The sequence below is a fragment of the Oncorhynchus masou genome, chromosome 30 (assembly GCF_036934945.1).
Source record: "Oncorhynchus masou masou isolate Uvic2021 chromosome 30, UVic_Omas_1.1, whole genome shotgun sequence".
Taxonomy (NCBI): Eukaryota; Metazoa; Chordata; class Actinopteri; order Salmoniformes; family Salmonidae; genus Oncorhynchus; species Oncorhynchus masou.
Window position 1 is genome coordinate 33,251,334 of NC_088241.1, and position 16,674 is coordinate 33,268,007.

The 16,674-nt window shown below is 44.7% G+C and overlaps 2 protein-coding genes across 9 annotated transcripts in view; one reads left to right on the top strand and one right to left on the bottom strand.

Annotated features, from left to right (window-relative positions):
• The first annotated feature begins 216 nt into the window (after positions 1–216).
• Positions 217–3,389, top strand: LOC135522550 (chondroitin sulfate glucuronyltransferase-like). Its single transcript, XM_064948917.1, has 3 exons — positions 217–486; positions 671–853; positions 1,500–3,389. Exons 1-3 carry the CDS (start codon positions 217–219, stop codon positions 2,763–2,765), a joined length of 1,719 nt encoding a protein of 572 aa, XP_064804989.1. The 3' UTR covers positions 2,766–3,389.
• A 1,881-nt stretch (positions 3,390–5,270) lies between these two features.
• LOC135522551 (SWI/SNF-related matrix-associated actin-dependent regulator of chromatin subfamily D member 3-like) overlaps positions 5,271–16,674 on the bottom strand; it is a 64,378-nt gene continuing 52,974 nt past the window's right edge. For 3 of the 8 annotated variants that reach the window (XM_064948922.1, XM_064948918.1, XM_064948924.1), the window contains 9 exons: positions 12,938–12,958; positions 12,554–12,616; positions 12,322–12,423; positions 9,936–10,097; positions 9,574–9,671; positions 9,045–9,237; positions 8,297–8,419; positions 8,111–8,212; positions 5,271–7,828 (listed from right to left, as the gene is read on the bottom strand). In XM_064948922.1, the coding sequence (XP_064804994.1) occupies positions 7,775–7,828; positions 8,111–8,212; positions 8,297–8,419; positions 9,045–9,237; positions 9,574–9,671; positions 9,936–10,097; positions 12,322–12,423; positions 12,554–12,616; positions 12,938–12,958 (918 nt within the window). In that variant the 3' untranslated portion in view covers positions 5,271–7,774. The remainder of the gene's footprint in view (positions 7,829–8,110; positions 8,213–8,296; positions 8,420–9,044; positions 9,238–9,573; positions 9,672–9,935; positions 10,098–12,321; positions 12,424–12,553; positions 12,617–12,937; positions 12,959–16,674) is intronic. The other 5 variants (XM_064948925.1, XM_064948927.1, XM_064948921.1 and 2 more) reach the window with 4 other exon arrangements.

Genomic DNA, 16,674 nt, shown 5'->3' on the forward strand with positions numbered 1-16,674 from the left:
AAGACCAAGAACCCATGTACAATCTTAGGCCTGTAAAGACTGAGGAGTGATGTTAAAACGTGTGTTCCTGCAAACTGCGTGCAGGCTGGCAGAACTCTGTGCTTTCACTCCAATGGTAGCCCAAGGGGAGCTTCTATCGGTAGGTGATGAATGAACAATGAGCCTTGAGAAAACCGGCATGAGCCATATGTCTTCCTGGCCCAGGACGACACCTACATGCAGGCCGAGAGGCTGGCCGAGCTGGTGGGCCACCTCAGCATGGGACAGGACCTCTACATGGGCCGGTCAGAGGAGTTCATCGGTGGGGAAGAGAGGGCCAGGTACTGCCACGGGGGTTATGGCTACTTGCTCTCCCGCAGCCTGCTGGCCCACCTGCAGCCCCACCTGGACACCTGCCGCAACGTCATCCTCAGCGTCAGGCCTGACGAATGGCTTGGGCGCTGCATCATCGACTACCTGGGTCTGAGCTGTGTGGAGGTACACCAGGTAAAACACACAGCTAAGACATCATTATTATAAAACATGTCTATAGAGTTGTTCAATAACGATTACCAGTCTTTTATCAATGCTATGTCATCATGATTTACAATACTTTGACTACACCCATCAGTTGTCTTACCTGCGGGATGGCTAAACATTTCCCTCCCCGCTGTTTGCATGTTACTTACAGGACATGACATATCGCTCCTTTGAGCTGGGGAAGAAAGCAGACCCAGAGCGAGAGGACAGTGCCCAGTTTAAGAATGCCTTCACAGTCCACCCTGTGTCAGAGCCCAGCCTCATGTACCGGCTGCACAAACGCTTCAGCCAGATCGAACTGGACTGGACCTACCTACAGATACAGCAGCTGCAGGTTGATTTTGTTTAATGGAATCAGATGGGCTTTCTGTATGGTTCTGGCTGTTTGAGGAGTCGGCACTGGTGTTGGTTTGACTGGTTACGGGTCCAGTGTGCAAATGGTCGGTTTTCCTACATACCTCACCAATTTCTACAAAAATCTACGCCTGGGCAGATATTTCTGTCTGACCCAATATTTAGGCATTTAATAGTGACCAAACCGTTTTGTGAGGATGTGATGTTTGAAATTCCGACATCAACTCATTCTAAATGTACCTGCTAACGTCATTTTGTAAACAATCCGTCAGTTTAAAAGTGTGAACTTTGTAAATCAATTCAATACAACTTTATTTATCAACTCTGGCAATTAAGAATCAAATCACGCAAAGTCTTCCACTTAGAAAATAGCCTACAGTATACAACAAGCATCACATGATTCCCTAACACAATACACCCCTCATACAATACATACACATACAATAAAATACACTTATAATAAGCTTTGAGAGACGCTGACCAAGGAGAATGTCAACCCATTACAGTTAAACCTTGATTCAACTACCCTCAACATTGTTGATATAGTATTGAAGAAATAAATATTTTAAGATGCTTTTGATACATGCAAACACAGTTGTGTCATTATGGTTGTGTCTTTTGTCCAGGTCCAGATCAACAACCTGAGTGAGTTGACCCCAGAGGGTAAGGTGGGGGCCATCTGGCCAATTGGGGTCAATCCTCCCTTCATGCCAAAGACTCGTTTCGAGGTCATCAACTGGGAGTACTTCACAGAGGAGCACATCTACTCATGCTCTGACAATGCCCCCAAGTGTGAACTGCGTGGCGCCAACTGGGCCGACGTGAGCGCCGTGCTGGAGACGGCCGTGAAGCACCTCAACGAGCACTACCAGCCCCAGCTGCGCTTCAAGAAACACCGCCTGCTCAACGGCTACCGGCGCTTCGACCCCACCCGGGGCATGGAGTACGTGCTGGACCTGGCCCTGGAAGCCTTCACACAGAAAGGTCACAGCCAGGTGATCGCCAAGCGGGTCAGCCTGCTCCGCCCCCTCAGCACCATTGAGATCATCCCCATGCCCTATGTGACGGAGGCCACCCGGGTGCAGGTCATCCTGCCCGTCTCGGCCCGCGAGCAGGACTTTGTGGGTAACTTCCTGGACATCTATGCAATGAACACGCTGGACACGCACGACAATGTCCTGCTCACCTTCCTGTTTGTCTACGACCCCTTTGACGCCCAGCGCGTCAGCCAGTCGGACGTGTTCGCCGGCATCAAGGCCATGATCGGAGAGGTGGAGAAGCGCTACGGCAACGTGAGGATCCCCTGGATCAGCGTGAAGACGGAGGTGCCCTCGCAGGTCAAGCTGATGGACATAATCTCCAAGAAGCACCCGGTGGACACGCTCTTCTTCCTGGCCTCGGTGTGGACCAAGGTCAACGCCAACTTCCTCAACCGCTGCCGCATGAACGCCATCAGCAACTGGCAGGTGTTCTTCCCCACCCACTTCCAGGAGTTCAGCCAGACCATCATGTACCGCGACCAGCAGACCTTGGCCTCCTTCCCCGCCGAGGCCCTGCGCGACGGACGCTTCGACCACCACGTCTTCGAGGAGGCATGCTTCTACAACGCCGACTACATGGCGTCGCGCACCAAGATGGCCGCTGACATCCTGGACGACGACGAGCTGCTGGAGAGCATGGACGTGTACGAGATCTTCGTGCGCTACTCGGGCTTGCACGTGTTCCGGGCGGTGGAGCCGGCGCTAGTGCAGAAGTATGTGCGGCGGGCGTGCAACCCGCGCTTCAGCGAGGACATCTACCACCGCTGTGTGCTCAGTAACCTGGAGGGCCTGGCCTCGCGGTCGCACCTAGCCATGGCCCTGTTTGAGCAGGAGCAGGCCAACAGCACTTAGGGGGTCTAGTGGTGCTTTTCCACTGAACCACTGGTGTCACTCCAGGCTTTTTTCAGGGACAGGCCTCAGAAGGCAACATCTTTGGGCCAAACACAGGTGCAAAGCCTGACAGTGGAAATGCACCATAGGTTTACCATCTAGAATGACTTGATACCTTTGGCCTTCTTTATGAACCTGAACCACACCGCCTAGACTTTTGGACGAGGCATATTATGGGATGTTGAATCTCCAAACAGATCCCTAAAGACCAAGAACCCATGTACAATCTTAGGCCTGTAAAGACTGAGGAGTGATGTTAAAACGTGTGTTCCTGCAAACTGCGTGCAGGCTGGCAGAACTCTGTGCTTTCACTCCAATGGTAGCCCAAGGGGAGCTTCTATCGGTAGGTGATGAATGAACAATGAGCCTTGAGAAAACCGGCATGAGCCATATGTCTTCCTTCATGGCTGTGCTGAATTATGATTCTAATAATGGATTTAAGGAGAAGCCATTGAGTGTATGTGTATTTTCTTTCAATTGATTCTTAGTATGTTTATCCCATAGACAGTGTGGTTTATTTCATTCCCTAGACAGATAGGGTCTGTTTTTTTTCTACGGATATTAAAGGCAGATGTCGCTTCTGGACTCTTTTCTGATGTTATTTTGGAATCCCAGACCTAGCTATTTCCTTTGCTAGCTACAGTATCTTGTGTGCAGTTCAATGTTTGTTTGAAACACAGTCGTCGTACCGTGGGGTCTCAATTAGAGAAGACAAAACAGAACAGCTTGTTTTTGAGACCTACGGCCACATGACAACGGCAGCTGTTTTTGATGCATACTTTGCAAGTGAAGATCATGGTTTACGAGCCAAGGACAAGCTAATAGGGTAGGAGATTCTAGTGGTTGATACTCCTCCAGTCATATTCAGAGCTCTGAACTCTGTATTCTTCCTGGCTTGCCTCAGAGCTCTGTAGCCTCACCCTGAGGCAATGTACAGTTTGTACCAAAGTCGGCCTCCTCACATTAAGGTAGTAATCCGGGCCTCCCTAGGTTTTAGCTGGAACTCTTTCACGTGTCCTAGGGGAGGAGTGAGTGAGCTCAGTGCACATTCAGAATGACCACACCCCTTATGTTACATGCTCAAGCGTTGCAAAATAAATGTACACGTACATGTTATTCAATGATTGTATCCAAAACTGCATGAGTGTCTGCATAGCCAGGTGCTAAAATAGAACTTTGTTATATTTGTGACGCGCTGCAAGTCCCGCCTTTCCCATCTCCTCATTGGTTGATAGGAGCATATACCCACGTGGGTGATTGATAGATGAGTTGAGGTCCACACTCCAGTCCAGTTGGTGGTGGTAATGCACCTTAATGTTGGTTGCCAACCACCATATAGAGTCCAAAGAAGAGATATTACTAGAAACTAACTCGGTTTACCCTGTCATCTGTGGATTAATTGCCGAGGACCTTGTGCATTTCAGGTAAAAATAACAACCCAATGTTTATATCCCAAGACAAATAAGCTAGCTAGCTAAATTGCCATGAATGTTTAATGCTTTTCGACCTGTCCCCAAATTAATACAGTTGGTTCAGAGTATCGTTTTGATATTTCAACCGGTGTGTCCTGCTCGCGTCTGGTGTGGATGGACAAAATCAACATGCGTGCACACCCGGTCTAGTCAGCATGTTAGCAGGGTGGGTCCTGTCCACTTGGCAGCGGTCCAACAGGGAGTGGGAGGGGGAAAAGCTGTTTCTCCATAGTGGGGTGTGGGTTCAGAGAAATAAATGGGCCACTTCACATCCTCGCTGTCTCCTTTCTCTCTGGGCAGGAGCGAGGGGATTTTACTGAGGGGCGAAGTGGCCCCCAGTGATCGTCAATTTAGCTAGCTAGCTTATTTGTGTTAGTTTATCGTGTTCCCAACGGAGCCGCTTCTTCTCGTTTTTAGCTGTCTGGTCGTTTGCAATAGCCCATCCGTGACAAGGATTGACGAGTTGTGCGTTCAGAGATGCCGTTCTGCATACTGCTGTTATACTGCATCGTTATGTCTGTCTGTGGCCCACCTGTTAGCTTGCACTATTCTTGCCATTCTCCTTTGACCTCTCTCATCAACGAGCTGTTTTTGCCCACAGGACTGCCGCCAACTGGATGTTTTTTTTGTCGCACCATTCTCTGTAAACTTTAGACACTGTCGTGCATGAAAAGCCCAGGGGGTCAGTCGTTTCTGAGATACTGGAACCGAAGATCATACAACGCTCAGTCGCTTATGTCACTCGTTTTGCGAATTCTTACGTTCAAACAGTAACTGAATGCCTCGATGCCTGTCTTCCTGCTTTATATAGCAAACCATGGCCACGAGACTCGCTGTCTGTAAGAGCAATCTAGTTACGGGAATGGGGTGGTGTACCTAATAAAGAGAGCTGTGAGGAACATAGACTTTGGTGAGTCCTACACAGAGACTGCGGTTACCACCTATCCATTTAGGTAGACCAATACGAATGCGGTTTGTCAGAGAGAGAGGAGCACACAGTTTAAGTAGTCTTTTTATATTAGTCAAATGATAGGTTTCCATTGTCAGACAGAGGGTGTCAGTGAGTTGTAGTTTCTAGAATGCCCAGCAAGGGGTGCCCAACAGTCAAAGATGCTCCATGACTGCCAAACATACAAGAACATCTGGGTCAAACAAGTATCGATTGACACAATTGAATACAACAACTAGTATGCTCCCTTGATTGGTGAAGTTGACATACATGGAACCTGTAGTGACAAAAACTCTCATATGCATATAACATTATGCTGGCTGGGTAGCATACAGGTTTTTAGCAAATGGTTGAAAAAGGCCCCATTCACAAAAGATAGTGTCAAATCCAGTGCTCTTCAGATCCGCTTCCATGCATTCGTGAGGGTATTTACATGTCCTGTTTGAAATGTATAAAACCTGTCCATGCAGCATGCCTAAGTCTTTATGAAACACAACCTCTTTATGCTGAGTATAGGAGCCCTCAGCCATGTTGAAGAGCATCTTGACACAAAACAAATGTAACAAGGACACAAGTCTGAACGTTACAGAAGACAGCCGTGTCGATTTCAAATCAGAAACTGAAAAGGCTTCCATGACACACACAAAACTAGAAGGGCACAGAACGGAGTTGCTGTGGTAGTTAGAGATGAGCAAGCCTTGTATGTGGCGAGATGGAGGCATCATCACTCCCAGCATTCAATTCTATGGTTCTGCCCCATTAAAACTCAACAAGAACCTAAAATACCCCCCCCCCAGTGTACATAGAGGGACACTAGCACCCCTGTCCTACAGCTTTAAACCTATGAAACCCAATCCCTCCCACCCCATATGTCCCGCCGTTCCCTAAACGAAACACACAAACAGACAAGTCGGAGGCTGTACAGTTGCCAACAAGGGAGGACAAAAGATGATATTTACATTCACATATCCCTTAAAAATGTCTTCATATTCACCCTTCAGTTTCAACTGGTAACACAGCTTTATCGAGCTGAGACAAAATCACAGTAACCATTGTACATTGTCTATTTTAACTAGTATAATACTCTTTTATCGAGACCTTTGGTGACTCCGTCAAAATGGTCAAGGACAAAATACTGTCAGACAGATCCATTTGGGACAGATAGTTCACAATAGATGTTTAACTAAAAAAATACAATGAACAAAGACCCATTTCTTCATTCATTTCAAATAATAGAATTAGTTTACCGGCCAACATTTTTCATAGCAGGCAATGTACAGATGTTGTGGCTGCAGCGTCACTGCCCGCCCCATGATTGTTCAACATAGGAATTGGTGTTGGTTACATCATATTAAAAAATGTGTCCATCGTTAATATTAAAAACACTGGCTTGAGTATTGGGTGAGATCTGTAGCTAATACTGTTCCCAGACATGACTTTGGTAGCGTTATTATGACAGGACAATGAAGCGGCACAAACAATTAACCACTAAAGCTAATTCATTTGCATGGCAATTTGCTGCGACAAGTCCGTCTGGGTGCTTTGTTACAGAGAGCTAGTCTGTGTAAAAGCATACAGGGTGTACTGACTCCAAGGCTCCACGCTATGGCTGCCAAGTGTTACCACAGTACTTCACCTTGCGCTTACTCATCCTGTCACCATCTATCCTTTCTACAGCCAGCAGATATTGGTGTTAATTGTCATTGTCCCTTTTAACAATCTGCTGAAATACATATGGACTAATACAGAGATCTACTTATACTGTTACATTGTTTTAAGTAAATTACAGAAGAAAGTTGAACGAAATTAAGCTAATCTTAAGATTGCATTTTAGATTAGTTTATAATGAGGGCAAATCTAATTCATGAAAGCTGCCTACCTTGAACAAATTCATGTTTTAAAATGACAGACATCAACATTTGGGCTTCAGAATAGAAATGAGTCCAGTCCCACGACCCATTACTTCATACTGTAATCTTCATTCCGCTGGTGTTCATTTGGTTCCACACACACACACACGCACACACACACTGAGCATATGGCTCACATGAACCATACAGCTAATGATACACTAAAAACAAATGGACACAATCCAAACGGTGTGTGAGTCAAGACACTTGAAACGTAAGTTACAAACAGCCACTTTGGACTCATGAATGAGATGCAGTGGACCATTATGACCGTTCGATTATGTACAGAACTGCTGGATTCAGTCCATCTGGTTGAGATGAGAAGGATCCAAGACGCAGTGATCATTCTGCAGGGAGCTGGTACAATTACTTGTAGTCTCTACGGAAAGACTCACATGCTAGTGGGTGACATTAAAAGTAACCAACTGTGGGCCTGGGATTCCAGGAGTGTGGAGAGAGATGCCCGGTCATGTCCATCAGAGATGAACAGATTGTTAAAGTTTTTTTTATTTTTAGATACATGCGATTGGGGATGGGTCAGAGGCCACGGGTCACAGTACTACAGTAATGTGAAGAAAGCACACAAAAAAACAGGTCTGGGGTCAGATTAAGAGTGCAGCGTGACGTCCGAGATGGCGTTTAGGTGTTCCTCACGGCCAAGGCCTGCTCCAGCTCCTGTCTCCTCTGCTGGATCTGTGAGAGGGAAGTGGCATCAGCATCACACACACAAAGACAACCCGACCTCAATATACCTAAGTGGATACACAGTATCAATCAATCAATTTGTAAAAAATGGTAAATCAAATATTTGTTTGCTTGTGAATGTGATAAGCATTGACTGGTAAACCAGAGGAGGTACAGCTTCAACGCAAAATATGACTTATCCGATCACAATTCCTAGTTTGTTTCTACTTGCATGCTGTTGTGCGAGTTATTAAAAGGTTTTAAGATGCAGCGTCTGGCATTTCTCCTCACCTTGCAGTAGAAGTAGCGACTGACTGCCTCCTGGGACCAGGGCTCGTGGTAAAACGCAGCCCTCCTCTCCTCCTCTGGGTTCCCCACCACGTCTGTCATCATCTGCAGCCAATCAGAGAGCACTGTTGGTCAGGTAGGTGTGTGTGTGTGTGTGTGTGTGTGCGTGTGTGCGTGTGCGTCTCTCACCTTCAGGTCTCTGCTCTGGGACTTGAGCCAGTCCTGGATGTAGCCTTTAGGATCCCTGGAGAAGCTGAGCATAAAGTCCCTCTGGATCTTCAACTGGTTGATGGACTCAATGGTCTCATGGATCTACAGGGTTCATAATGATCCCTGATGTTAGAGGACAGCTTACACAGATCTAAGCATATGAAAATAACTTTCCAATTTCAATACACCAATTTATTTGAGCCACTGCGTTTCTTCAGAATTTGCATTCAAATAGTAGTGTAAGAAACGGGGGTGTCGGTGTAAAGAACAAGGCTTTTCCCACGGGAACATGAAGCCACAACACCTATGTAAAGGTAGATTTACATTGTGGAGATGCGGGAACAACGGTCCCAGCTCTGACAACAGAGATTTTCTCCACACGGCCGACATGCAATTTATACCAGTGCGATTGTTTATGAAGGGTTGGGCTCAATTCCATTTCAATTCCAGTCAATTTAGAAAGTAAACCAAATTTCATTTCCACGTTTTCCCCATTTGAAAAGCATTTCAGTGTACTTCCAGAATTGAAATGGAATTGCAGAGCATTTCAGTGTACTTCCAGAATTGAAATGGAATTGACCCCAACCCTGGTGATTGCACGTCGGGCGACAAGATTCTCCGGGAGAATCAGATAGAAATCTATCCGACAGGTCAGACAGCTCTGAACTCTAATTCACATATAACTGACGGTAATTAGTCGTCACACATCTCCGCAATGTAAATCTACCTTTAAGGTCATCTTGGGTAATTGTGATTGGCTATCCTTCCTGTGTGGTTGTCCCACCTTGTTGTCCAATGAGGCGATCTCCTGCTGGTTGGCGGTGGAGAGCAGGAAGCTGCTCATCTGGCTCTTCAGGGGGTCCTCCACCTCCACGTCAATGTCATAGCATGCAGTCTTCTTCTGGTCATTAGGGTCCACACTGCATGGAGAGGCGGGGAAGGATGGTGAGACTGAGGTTGTTGGCAGCATTTCAAATGTAATAAAAAGCCTGGAAGGCAAGAATGCTGGTAGTCTGTATCTTACCAGGACTCTTGCCTCCCAGCCTTTACACTTTAATTGGATTATCTACCATTTGGGACAGTATTAACTGTGAAGCGCTGTGCCCACATTGTTATCTTATAGCTTTTCAAAATATATTAATCTGCTAGGTTTTTATATTTTTTATGAAAAAATGCCTTTTATGACCAGGCATTCACCCTTCAATTCAAACTAGGAAGTTGCCAGGAAGGTGTTACAGTAAGTGTGAGCTACTCACCTGATGACGTGGTTGATGACGATGGGGTCAGGGGGCAGGAGGAGGTTGGTGAGACGCTGAGGGATCTCCGAGAACTTGAGCCTCGGGCAGTCAAAGATCTGAGAGAAAGACAATAACATTGCAGAATACAGACCAATCAGCAGGGAAGGGCAATTGTGTGTCTCCCAAATGGCACCATATTCCATTTATAGTGCACTACTTTTGTCTAGGGCCTTAGAGTTCTTGTCGAAATTAATGAATTATATAGGGTGCAATTCAGGACGCAACCAATAACAAAAGGCATACTCTCCCTACTGAAGGTACTATGACAACAGCTAACAGGTAATAGAGCACCAGAGGAGAACTAGAAGGGTGTCGTCTACCTGCTGAAAGTACTTGTCACAGTTGATGTACTCCTTGTCATGGGAGTCCTGCAGCTTGTTGGTCTTGACATACTGCCACAGGGCCTGGATGATACAGGAGCGGGTCTGAGTGTGGATACCCAGCAGCCGAGCCAGACGAGGGTCCAGTTTAAACTGGGGGGGCTGCGGAGAGATCACAGTCAGTACTAGCCTACTGACCTCAGGAACTATTACAACTGCCAGATGACAGCTGCTTTGGGGACACTTTTGTTAGAGTTTTGTAAGTCCTCTAAATAGATTTGAGCCTCGTGCACTACTGACAATTAAAAGGACTGACAAAGCAGCAGCTACTCTTCCTGGGGTCCAGCAAAATTAAGGCAGTTTATACAATTTTAAAACATTACAATATATTTCACAACAAACGGTGTGCCCCGACCACATACCTACATTACTAAATCCATGTGTATGTATAGTGCGTATGTTATCGTATGTGTGTGTATCTGTGCCTTTGTTTGTGTTGCTTCACAGTCCCCGCTATTCCATAAGTTTTATCTGTTTTTTAAATCTAATTTTACTGCTCGAGTCAGTTACTTGATGTGGAATCGAGTTCCATGTAGTCATGGCTCTATGTAGTACTGTGTGCCTCCCATAGTCTGTTCTGGACCTCTTGTGGCAGTCTTGTGGGGTATGCATATGGGTGTCCGAGCTGTGTGCCAGTAGTTTAGACAGACAGCTCGGTGCATTCAACATGTCAATAAATAAAAGTAGTGATGCAGTCAATCTCTCCTCCACTTTCAGCCAGGAGAGATTGACATACATATTATTAATATTAGCTCTCTGTGTACATCCAAGAGCCAGCCATGCTGCCCTGTTCTGAGCGGGGTGCGACAAAACTAGGGCCTGTAAGACCTGCCTCGTTGATAGTGTTGTTAAGGCAGAGCATCACTTTATTATAGACAGACTTCTCCCCATCTTAGCTACTACTGAATCAATATGTTTGGACTATGACAGTTTAATCTAGTGTTACTCCAAGCAGTTTTGTCATCTGAACTTGCTCATTATCCACATGATTTATTGTTTTGTTCCAAATACAATGCTTTTGACTTTTATAAATATTTAGGGCTAACTTATTCCTTGCCACCCACTCTGAAACTAACTGCAGCTCTTTGTTGAGTGTTGCAGTCACTTCAGTCGCTGAAGTAGCTGACGTGTATAGTGTTGAACTCTGGCTTTACTCAAAGTCAGTGGCATGTAATTAGTCAAAATTTTAAAAAGCAAAGGGCCCAAACAGCTACCCTGGGGAATACTGATTCTAACTGGATTATATTTGATAGGCTTCCATTAAAGAACACCCTCTGTGTTCTGTTAGACAAGTAACTCTTTATCCGCATTATAGCAGGAGGGTGTAAAGCCATAAAACATATGTTTTTCCAGCAGTAGACTATGATCAATAATGTCAAAAGCTGCACTGAAGTCTAACAAGACAGCCCCCACAATCATTTTATCATCAATTTCTCTCAGCCAGTAATAAAGTCTCTCAGTAATTTGGGTAAGTGCTGTACTTGTTGAGTGTCCTTCCCTATAAGCATGCTGAAATTCTGTTGTCAATTTGTTTACTGTAAAATAGCATTGTATCTGGTCAAAATAGTTTCCAGGATGATTGGTCCAGTAAAGGGGGCTTTACCATTCTTTAAAAAATTAAAAAAAGAAAAATAATTAACCCCTTTTTTTTCTCCCCAATTTCGTGGTATCCAATTGGTTGTAGTTACAGTCTGATATTTCCCGGACACGGGAGAGGCGAAGGTCGAGAGCCGTGTGTCCTCCGAAACACAACCCAACCAAACCGCACTGCTTCTTGACACAACGCACATCCAACCCGGAAGCCAGCCGCACCAATGTGTCGGAGGAAACGCCGTACACCTGGAGACCTGGTCAGCGTGCACTGCACCCGGCCTGCCACAGGAGTCACTAGTGCGCGACGAGACAAGGATATCCCTGCCGGCCAAACCCTCCCTAACCCGGACGACGCTGGGCCAAATTGTGCATCGTCCCATGGACCTCCTGGTCGCGGCCATCTGCGACAGAGCCTGGGCTCGAACCCAGAATATCTGGTGGCACAGCTAGCACTGCCTTAGACCATTGTGCCACCCGGGAGGGCTTTACTATTCTTGGGTATCGGAATGACTTTAGCTTCCCACTAGGCCTGAGGGCACACACTTTCTAGTAGGCTTAAATTGAAGCTGTGGCAAACAGGAGTGGCAATATCGTCTGCTATTATCCTCAGTAATTTTCCATCTAGATTGTCAGACCCTGGTGGCTTGTCATTGTTGATAGACATTTTTTTTCACCTCTTCCACACCGACTTTACGGAATTCAAAAGTACAATTCTTGTTTATGGCGCCCTCACCTGGTAGTCCAGCATGAGCAGCAGTGTGCAGCGCACGCTCACGTCCCCTGGCCGCTTCACCTGGAAGCCGTCCGTCTCCTGGGTGGTGGGAGTGCGGTGCCACTAGCAGGAAACACAGAGACAGAAATCCCACCTTGAACACTACCTACAGGCACCGGCCACGGAATTCCAGAATATGTACATACAAACGTGCACACAAAGACGATAAAAGAATACAAAACCAAATGTGTACACTTTCAACGAGCAGCCTTGCTCTCGACCCTTTGAGTATGTTGTCTTTTGGAAGGCTGAATCGCTGTAAAAGAATAGATCATGCATGGTGTGGTAAGGAACTGAGTGAACTATCAAGACAGCAAAGGGTTGATCATTTGTTTTTCCAGAGGCGCTAACGCATATATTGGCATTCAAAATAATAAACTAAATCAGATTGAGAATCACTATGTCAGAAGTATTTTACAACCTAACAAGAGCATGGCTTATCAAGTTGAGACTGTACCCTACCCAAATAAAACCTCTATTTGGCATTACAGTATCAATTTTCTCCTCTGATATCCAGATATCAAACCCTCCCTGGTATTTTATCTATGTGGAAATGTTAGTTGAGTCTGCATCTTACCTTCGCTTTACTGGTCAGCAGCTGAAAAGAAAAACACTTCAAGTTCCCTGCGTTTCAGTGAATTGTAGCCACTTAGCATGCAACACTGGGAGGGAACTGATGGAATGCTTTTCTACTGCTTTACCACCAGCTCAATGTAGGGTTTACAAAAATATGTTTTCATTGCTGTGTTGCGGTACATTCCGTTTGATGGACAGATTCATTCCAAGCAAAGCTTTATCTACGCCATCTATCCTTGCTAAAATATTACACGGTGGGAAACCTTGAGCAGTACTCTAACCTCAAAACACTCAAGGAAGCATTTTGTCAAGTTCGAACACCTTTGTGTGAATGTGCTTAGTGTCAAAAACATGTTTTTACAATTCAAAAAGTTGGAACCCCAGACACCATTCTCTGGTAAAAATCTTAATTCTCCGGTAAAGTTGGATTCCTCAAGATCTAAAACCCCATTGAATACTAAACTCCGTAATAAGCTGTTTAGGACTGGCTGTGTTTTACTGCCTTTTCAGTAAAATATCTGTTCTCAGATGATAACATCTGCCAGCTAAGTCAATAAGAGTGATGTCAGATCTTCTAGTAGCCAACAATACCAAAATAGGCTAAATACAGTAGATGAGAATACCCAATGGGCACACACACTGGTTGAATCAACATTTCCACGTTATTTATTAACGCATTGTCAAAAATACATTGGATTCTAAAAAAAAAAAAGTAAATCAACCAGTACTGTTTCTCAACTCCTCATTTCAATCTCAGTTTCACAATTTCTGACATTTAATCCTAGTAAAAAATTCCTGTCTTTGGTCAGTTAGGATCACCACTTTATTTTAAGAACGTGAAATGTCAGAATAATAGTAGAGTGATTTATTTCAGCTTTTATTTCTTTCATCACATTCCCAGTGGGTCAGAAGTTTACATACACTCAATTAGTATTTGGTAGCGTTGCCTTTAAATTGTTTCACTTGGGTCAAATGTTTTGGGTAGCCTTCCACAAGCTTCCCACAATAAGTTGGGTGAATTTTGGCCCATTCCTCCTGACAGAGCTGGAGCAGGTTTGTAGGCCTCCTTACTCACACATGCTTTTTCAGTTCTGCCCACAAATGTTCTATATGATTGAAGTCAGGGCTTTGTGATGGCCACTCCAATACCTAGACTTTGTTGTCCTTAAGCCATTTTCCACAACTTTGGAAGTATGCTTGGGGTCATTGTCAATTTGGAAGACCCATTTGTGACCAAGCTTTAACTTCCTGACTGATGTCTTGATATTGCTTCAATATATCCACATAATTTTCTTTTCTCATGATGACATCTATTTTGTGAAGTGCACCAGTCCCTCCTGCATCAAAGCACCCCCACAACATGCTGCTGCCACCCCCGTGCTTCACGGTTGGGATGGTGTTCTTTGGCTTGCAAGCATCCCCCTTTTCCCTCCAAACATAACGATGGTCATTATGGCCAAACAGTCCTGTTTTTGTTTCATCAGACCAGAGGACATTTCTCCAAAAAGTACGATCTTTGTCCCCAAACCGTAGTCTGGCTTTGGAGCAGTGGCTTCTTCCTTGCTGAGCGACCTTTCAGGTTATGTCGATATAGGACTCGTTTTACTGTGGATATAGATACTTTTGTACCTGTTTCCTCCAGCATCTTCACAAGGTCCTTTGCTGTTCTGGGGTTGATTTGCACTTCTTGCACCAAAGTACGTTCATCTCTATGAGACAGAATGCATCTCCTTCCTGAGCGGTATGACGGCTGTTTGGTCCCATGGTGTTTATTATTGCGTGGTACGTGGTACTTTCAGGCGTTTGGAAATTGCTCCCAAGGATGAACCAGACTTGTGGAACTCTACAAAAAACAATTCTAAGGTCTTGGCTGATTTGTTTTGATTTTCCCATGATGTCAAGCAAGGAGGCAGAGTTTGAAGGTAGGCCTTGAAATACATCCACAAGTACACCTCCAATTGACTCAAATTATGTCAATTAGCCTATCAGAAGCTTCTAAAGCCATGACAATTTTTGGGAATTTTCCAAGCTGTTTAAAGGCACAGCGAACTTAGTGTATGTAAACGTCTGACCCACTGGAATTGTGATACAGTGAATTAATCCGCCTGTAAACAATTGTTGGAAAATTTTTGTTGTGTCATGCACAGATGTCCGAACAGACTTGCCAAAACTATAGTTTGTTAACAAGAAATTTGTGGAGTGGTTGAGAAACGAGATTTAATGACTCCAACCTAAGTGGATGTATACAGTTGAAGTCGGAAGATTACACACACACACACCAGTCAAAAGTTGACGCACCTACTTATTCAAGGTTTTTTTTTTTTTTTTTACTATTTTCTACATTGTACAATAAGTGAAGACATCAACACTATTAAATAACAAATGGAATCATGTAGGAACCAAAAAAGGGGTAAACAAATCAAAATATATTTGAGATTCTTAGCTACCCTTTGCCTTGATTACTGCTTTGCACACTCTTGGCATTCTCTCAATCAGCTTCACCTAGAATGCTTTTCCAACAGTCTTGATAGAGTTCCCACATATGCTGAGCACTTGTTGGCTGCTTTTCCTTCAATCTGCGGTCCAACTCATCCCAAACCATCTCAATTGGGTCAAGGTCAGGGGATTGTGGAGGGCAGGTCATCTGATGCAGAACTCCATCAATCTCCTTGGTCAAGTAGCCCTTACACAGCCTGGAGGTGTGTTGGGTCATTGTCCTGTTAAAAAACAAAGGATAGTCCCACAAAGCACAAACCAGATAGGATGGCGTATCGCTGCAGAATGCTGTGGTAGCAATGCTGGTTAAGTGTGCCTTGAATTCTAAATAAATCACAGACAGTGTCACCAGCAAAGCACCCCACACCATCACACCTTCATGCTTCACTGTGGGAACCACACGGAGTTTATCTGTTCACCTACTCTGCGTCACAAAGACACCGGTTGGAACCAAAAATCTCAAATTTGGACTTATCAGACCAAAGGACAGATTTCCACCAGTCTAATGTCCATTGCTTGTGTTTATTGGCTCAAGTAAGTCTCTTCTTCTTATTGGTGTCCTTTAGTAGTGGTTTCTTTGCAACAATTGTACTATGAAGGCCTGATTCACGCAGTCTCCTTTGAACAGTTGATGTTGATGTGTCTGTTACTTGAACTCTGAAGCATTTATTTGGGCTGCAATTTCAGAGGCTGGTAACTCTAATAAACTTATCCTCTTCAGCAGAAGTAACTCTGGGTCTTCCTTTTCTGTGGCGATCCTCATGAGAGCCAGTTTCATCTTAGCACTTGATGGTTTGAGACTGCACTTGAAGAAAGTTGAAACAAAGATTCACAGAAGTTGACGGAACTTCCATCAAGCCAATTAGAGGCTGGAAGAGGGGCAGGTCAATTAAACCAACATTTCTTTCACATAAAAAGCCTGCTGAGATAAAATGCTGATTTTTCTCATTAATGATGCCAGAGTCTGACAACTTGCTACGGCATGGAAGAAGAGGAATTTCTGTGCTTCAGTGCATGAACTGTTTTCCAAAATGTAGACGGATCACCAGCAGAGTCTGAGATAGAAAGTAGCTAGATTTAGCATTCTTGAATGTGGAAGTGTATCCATTTCTCAATTGCCTGAAAAGCTTCCAAACAGCTACAGCCAGTTTTTCTAACCATGGTCCAGGCCTGTTTTTTAAAATATTTTTTTTATTATAACTAGATCTGAAAGTTCTATAGAGAACCAAGGATTTGTTCTAT

Bases quoted from the DNA above. Each gene is read 5' to 3' on its own strand.
- LOC135522550 (XM_064948917.1), top strand. From the start codon at position 217: ATGCAGGCCGAGAGGCTGGCCGAGCTGGTGGGCCACCTCAGCATGGGA. The intron at 487-670 runs GTAAAACACACA...TGTTACTTACAG, and splicing joins GCTGTGTGGAGGTACACCAG to GACATGACATATCGCTCCTT. The intron at 854-1,499 runs GTTGATTTTGTT...TCTTTTGTCCAG, and splicing joins TACAGATACAGCAGCTGCAG to GTCCAGATCAACAACCTGAG.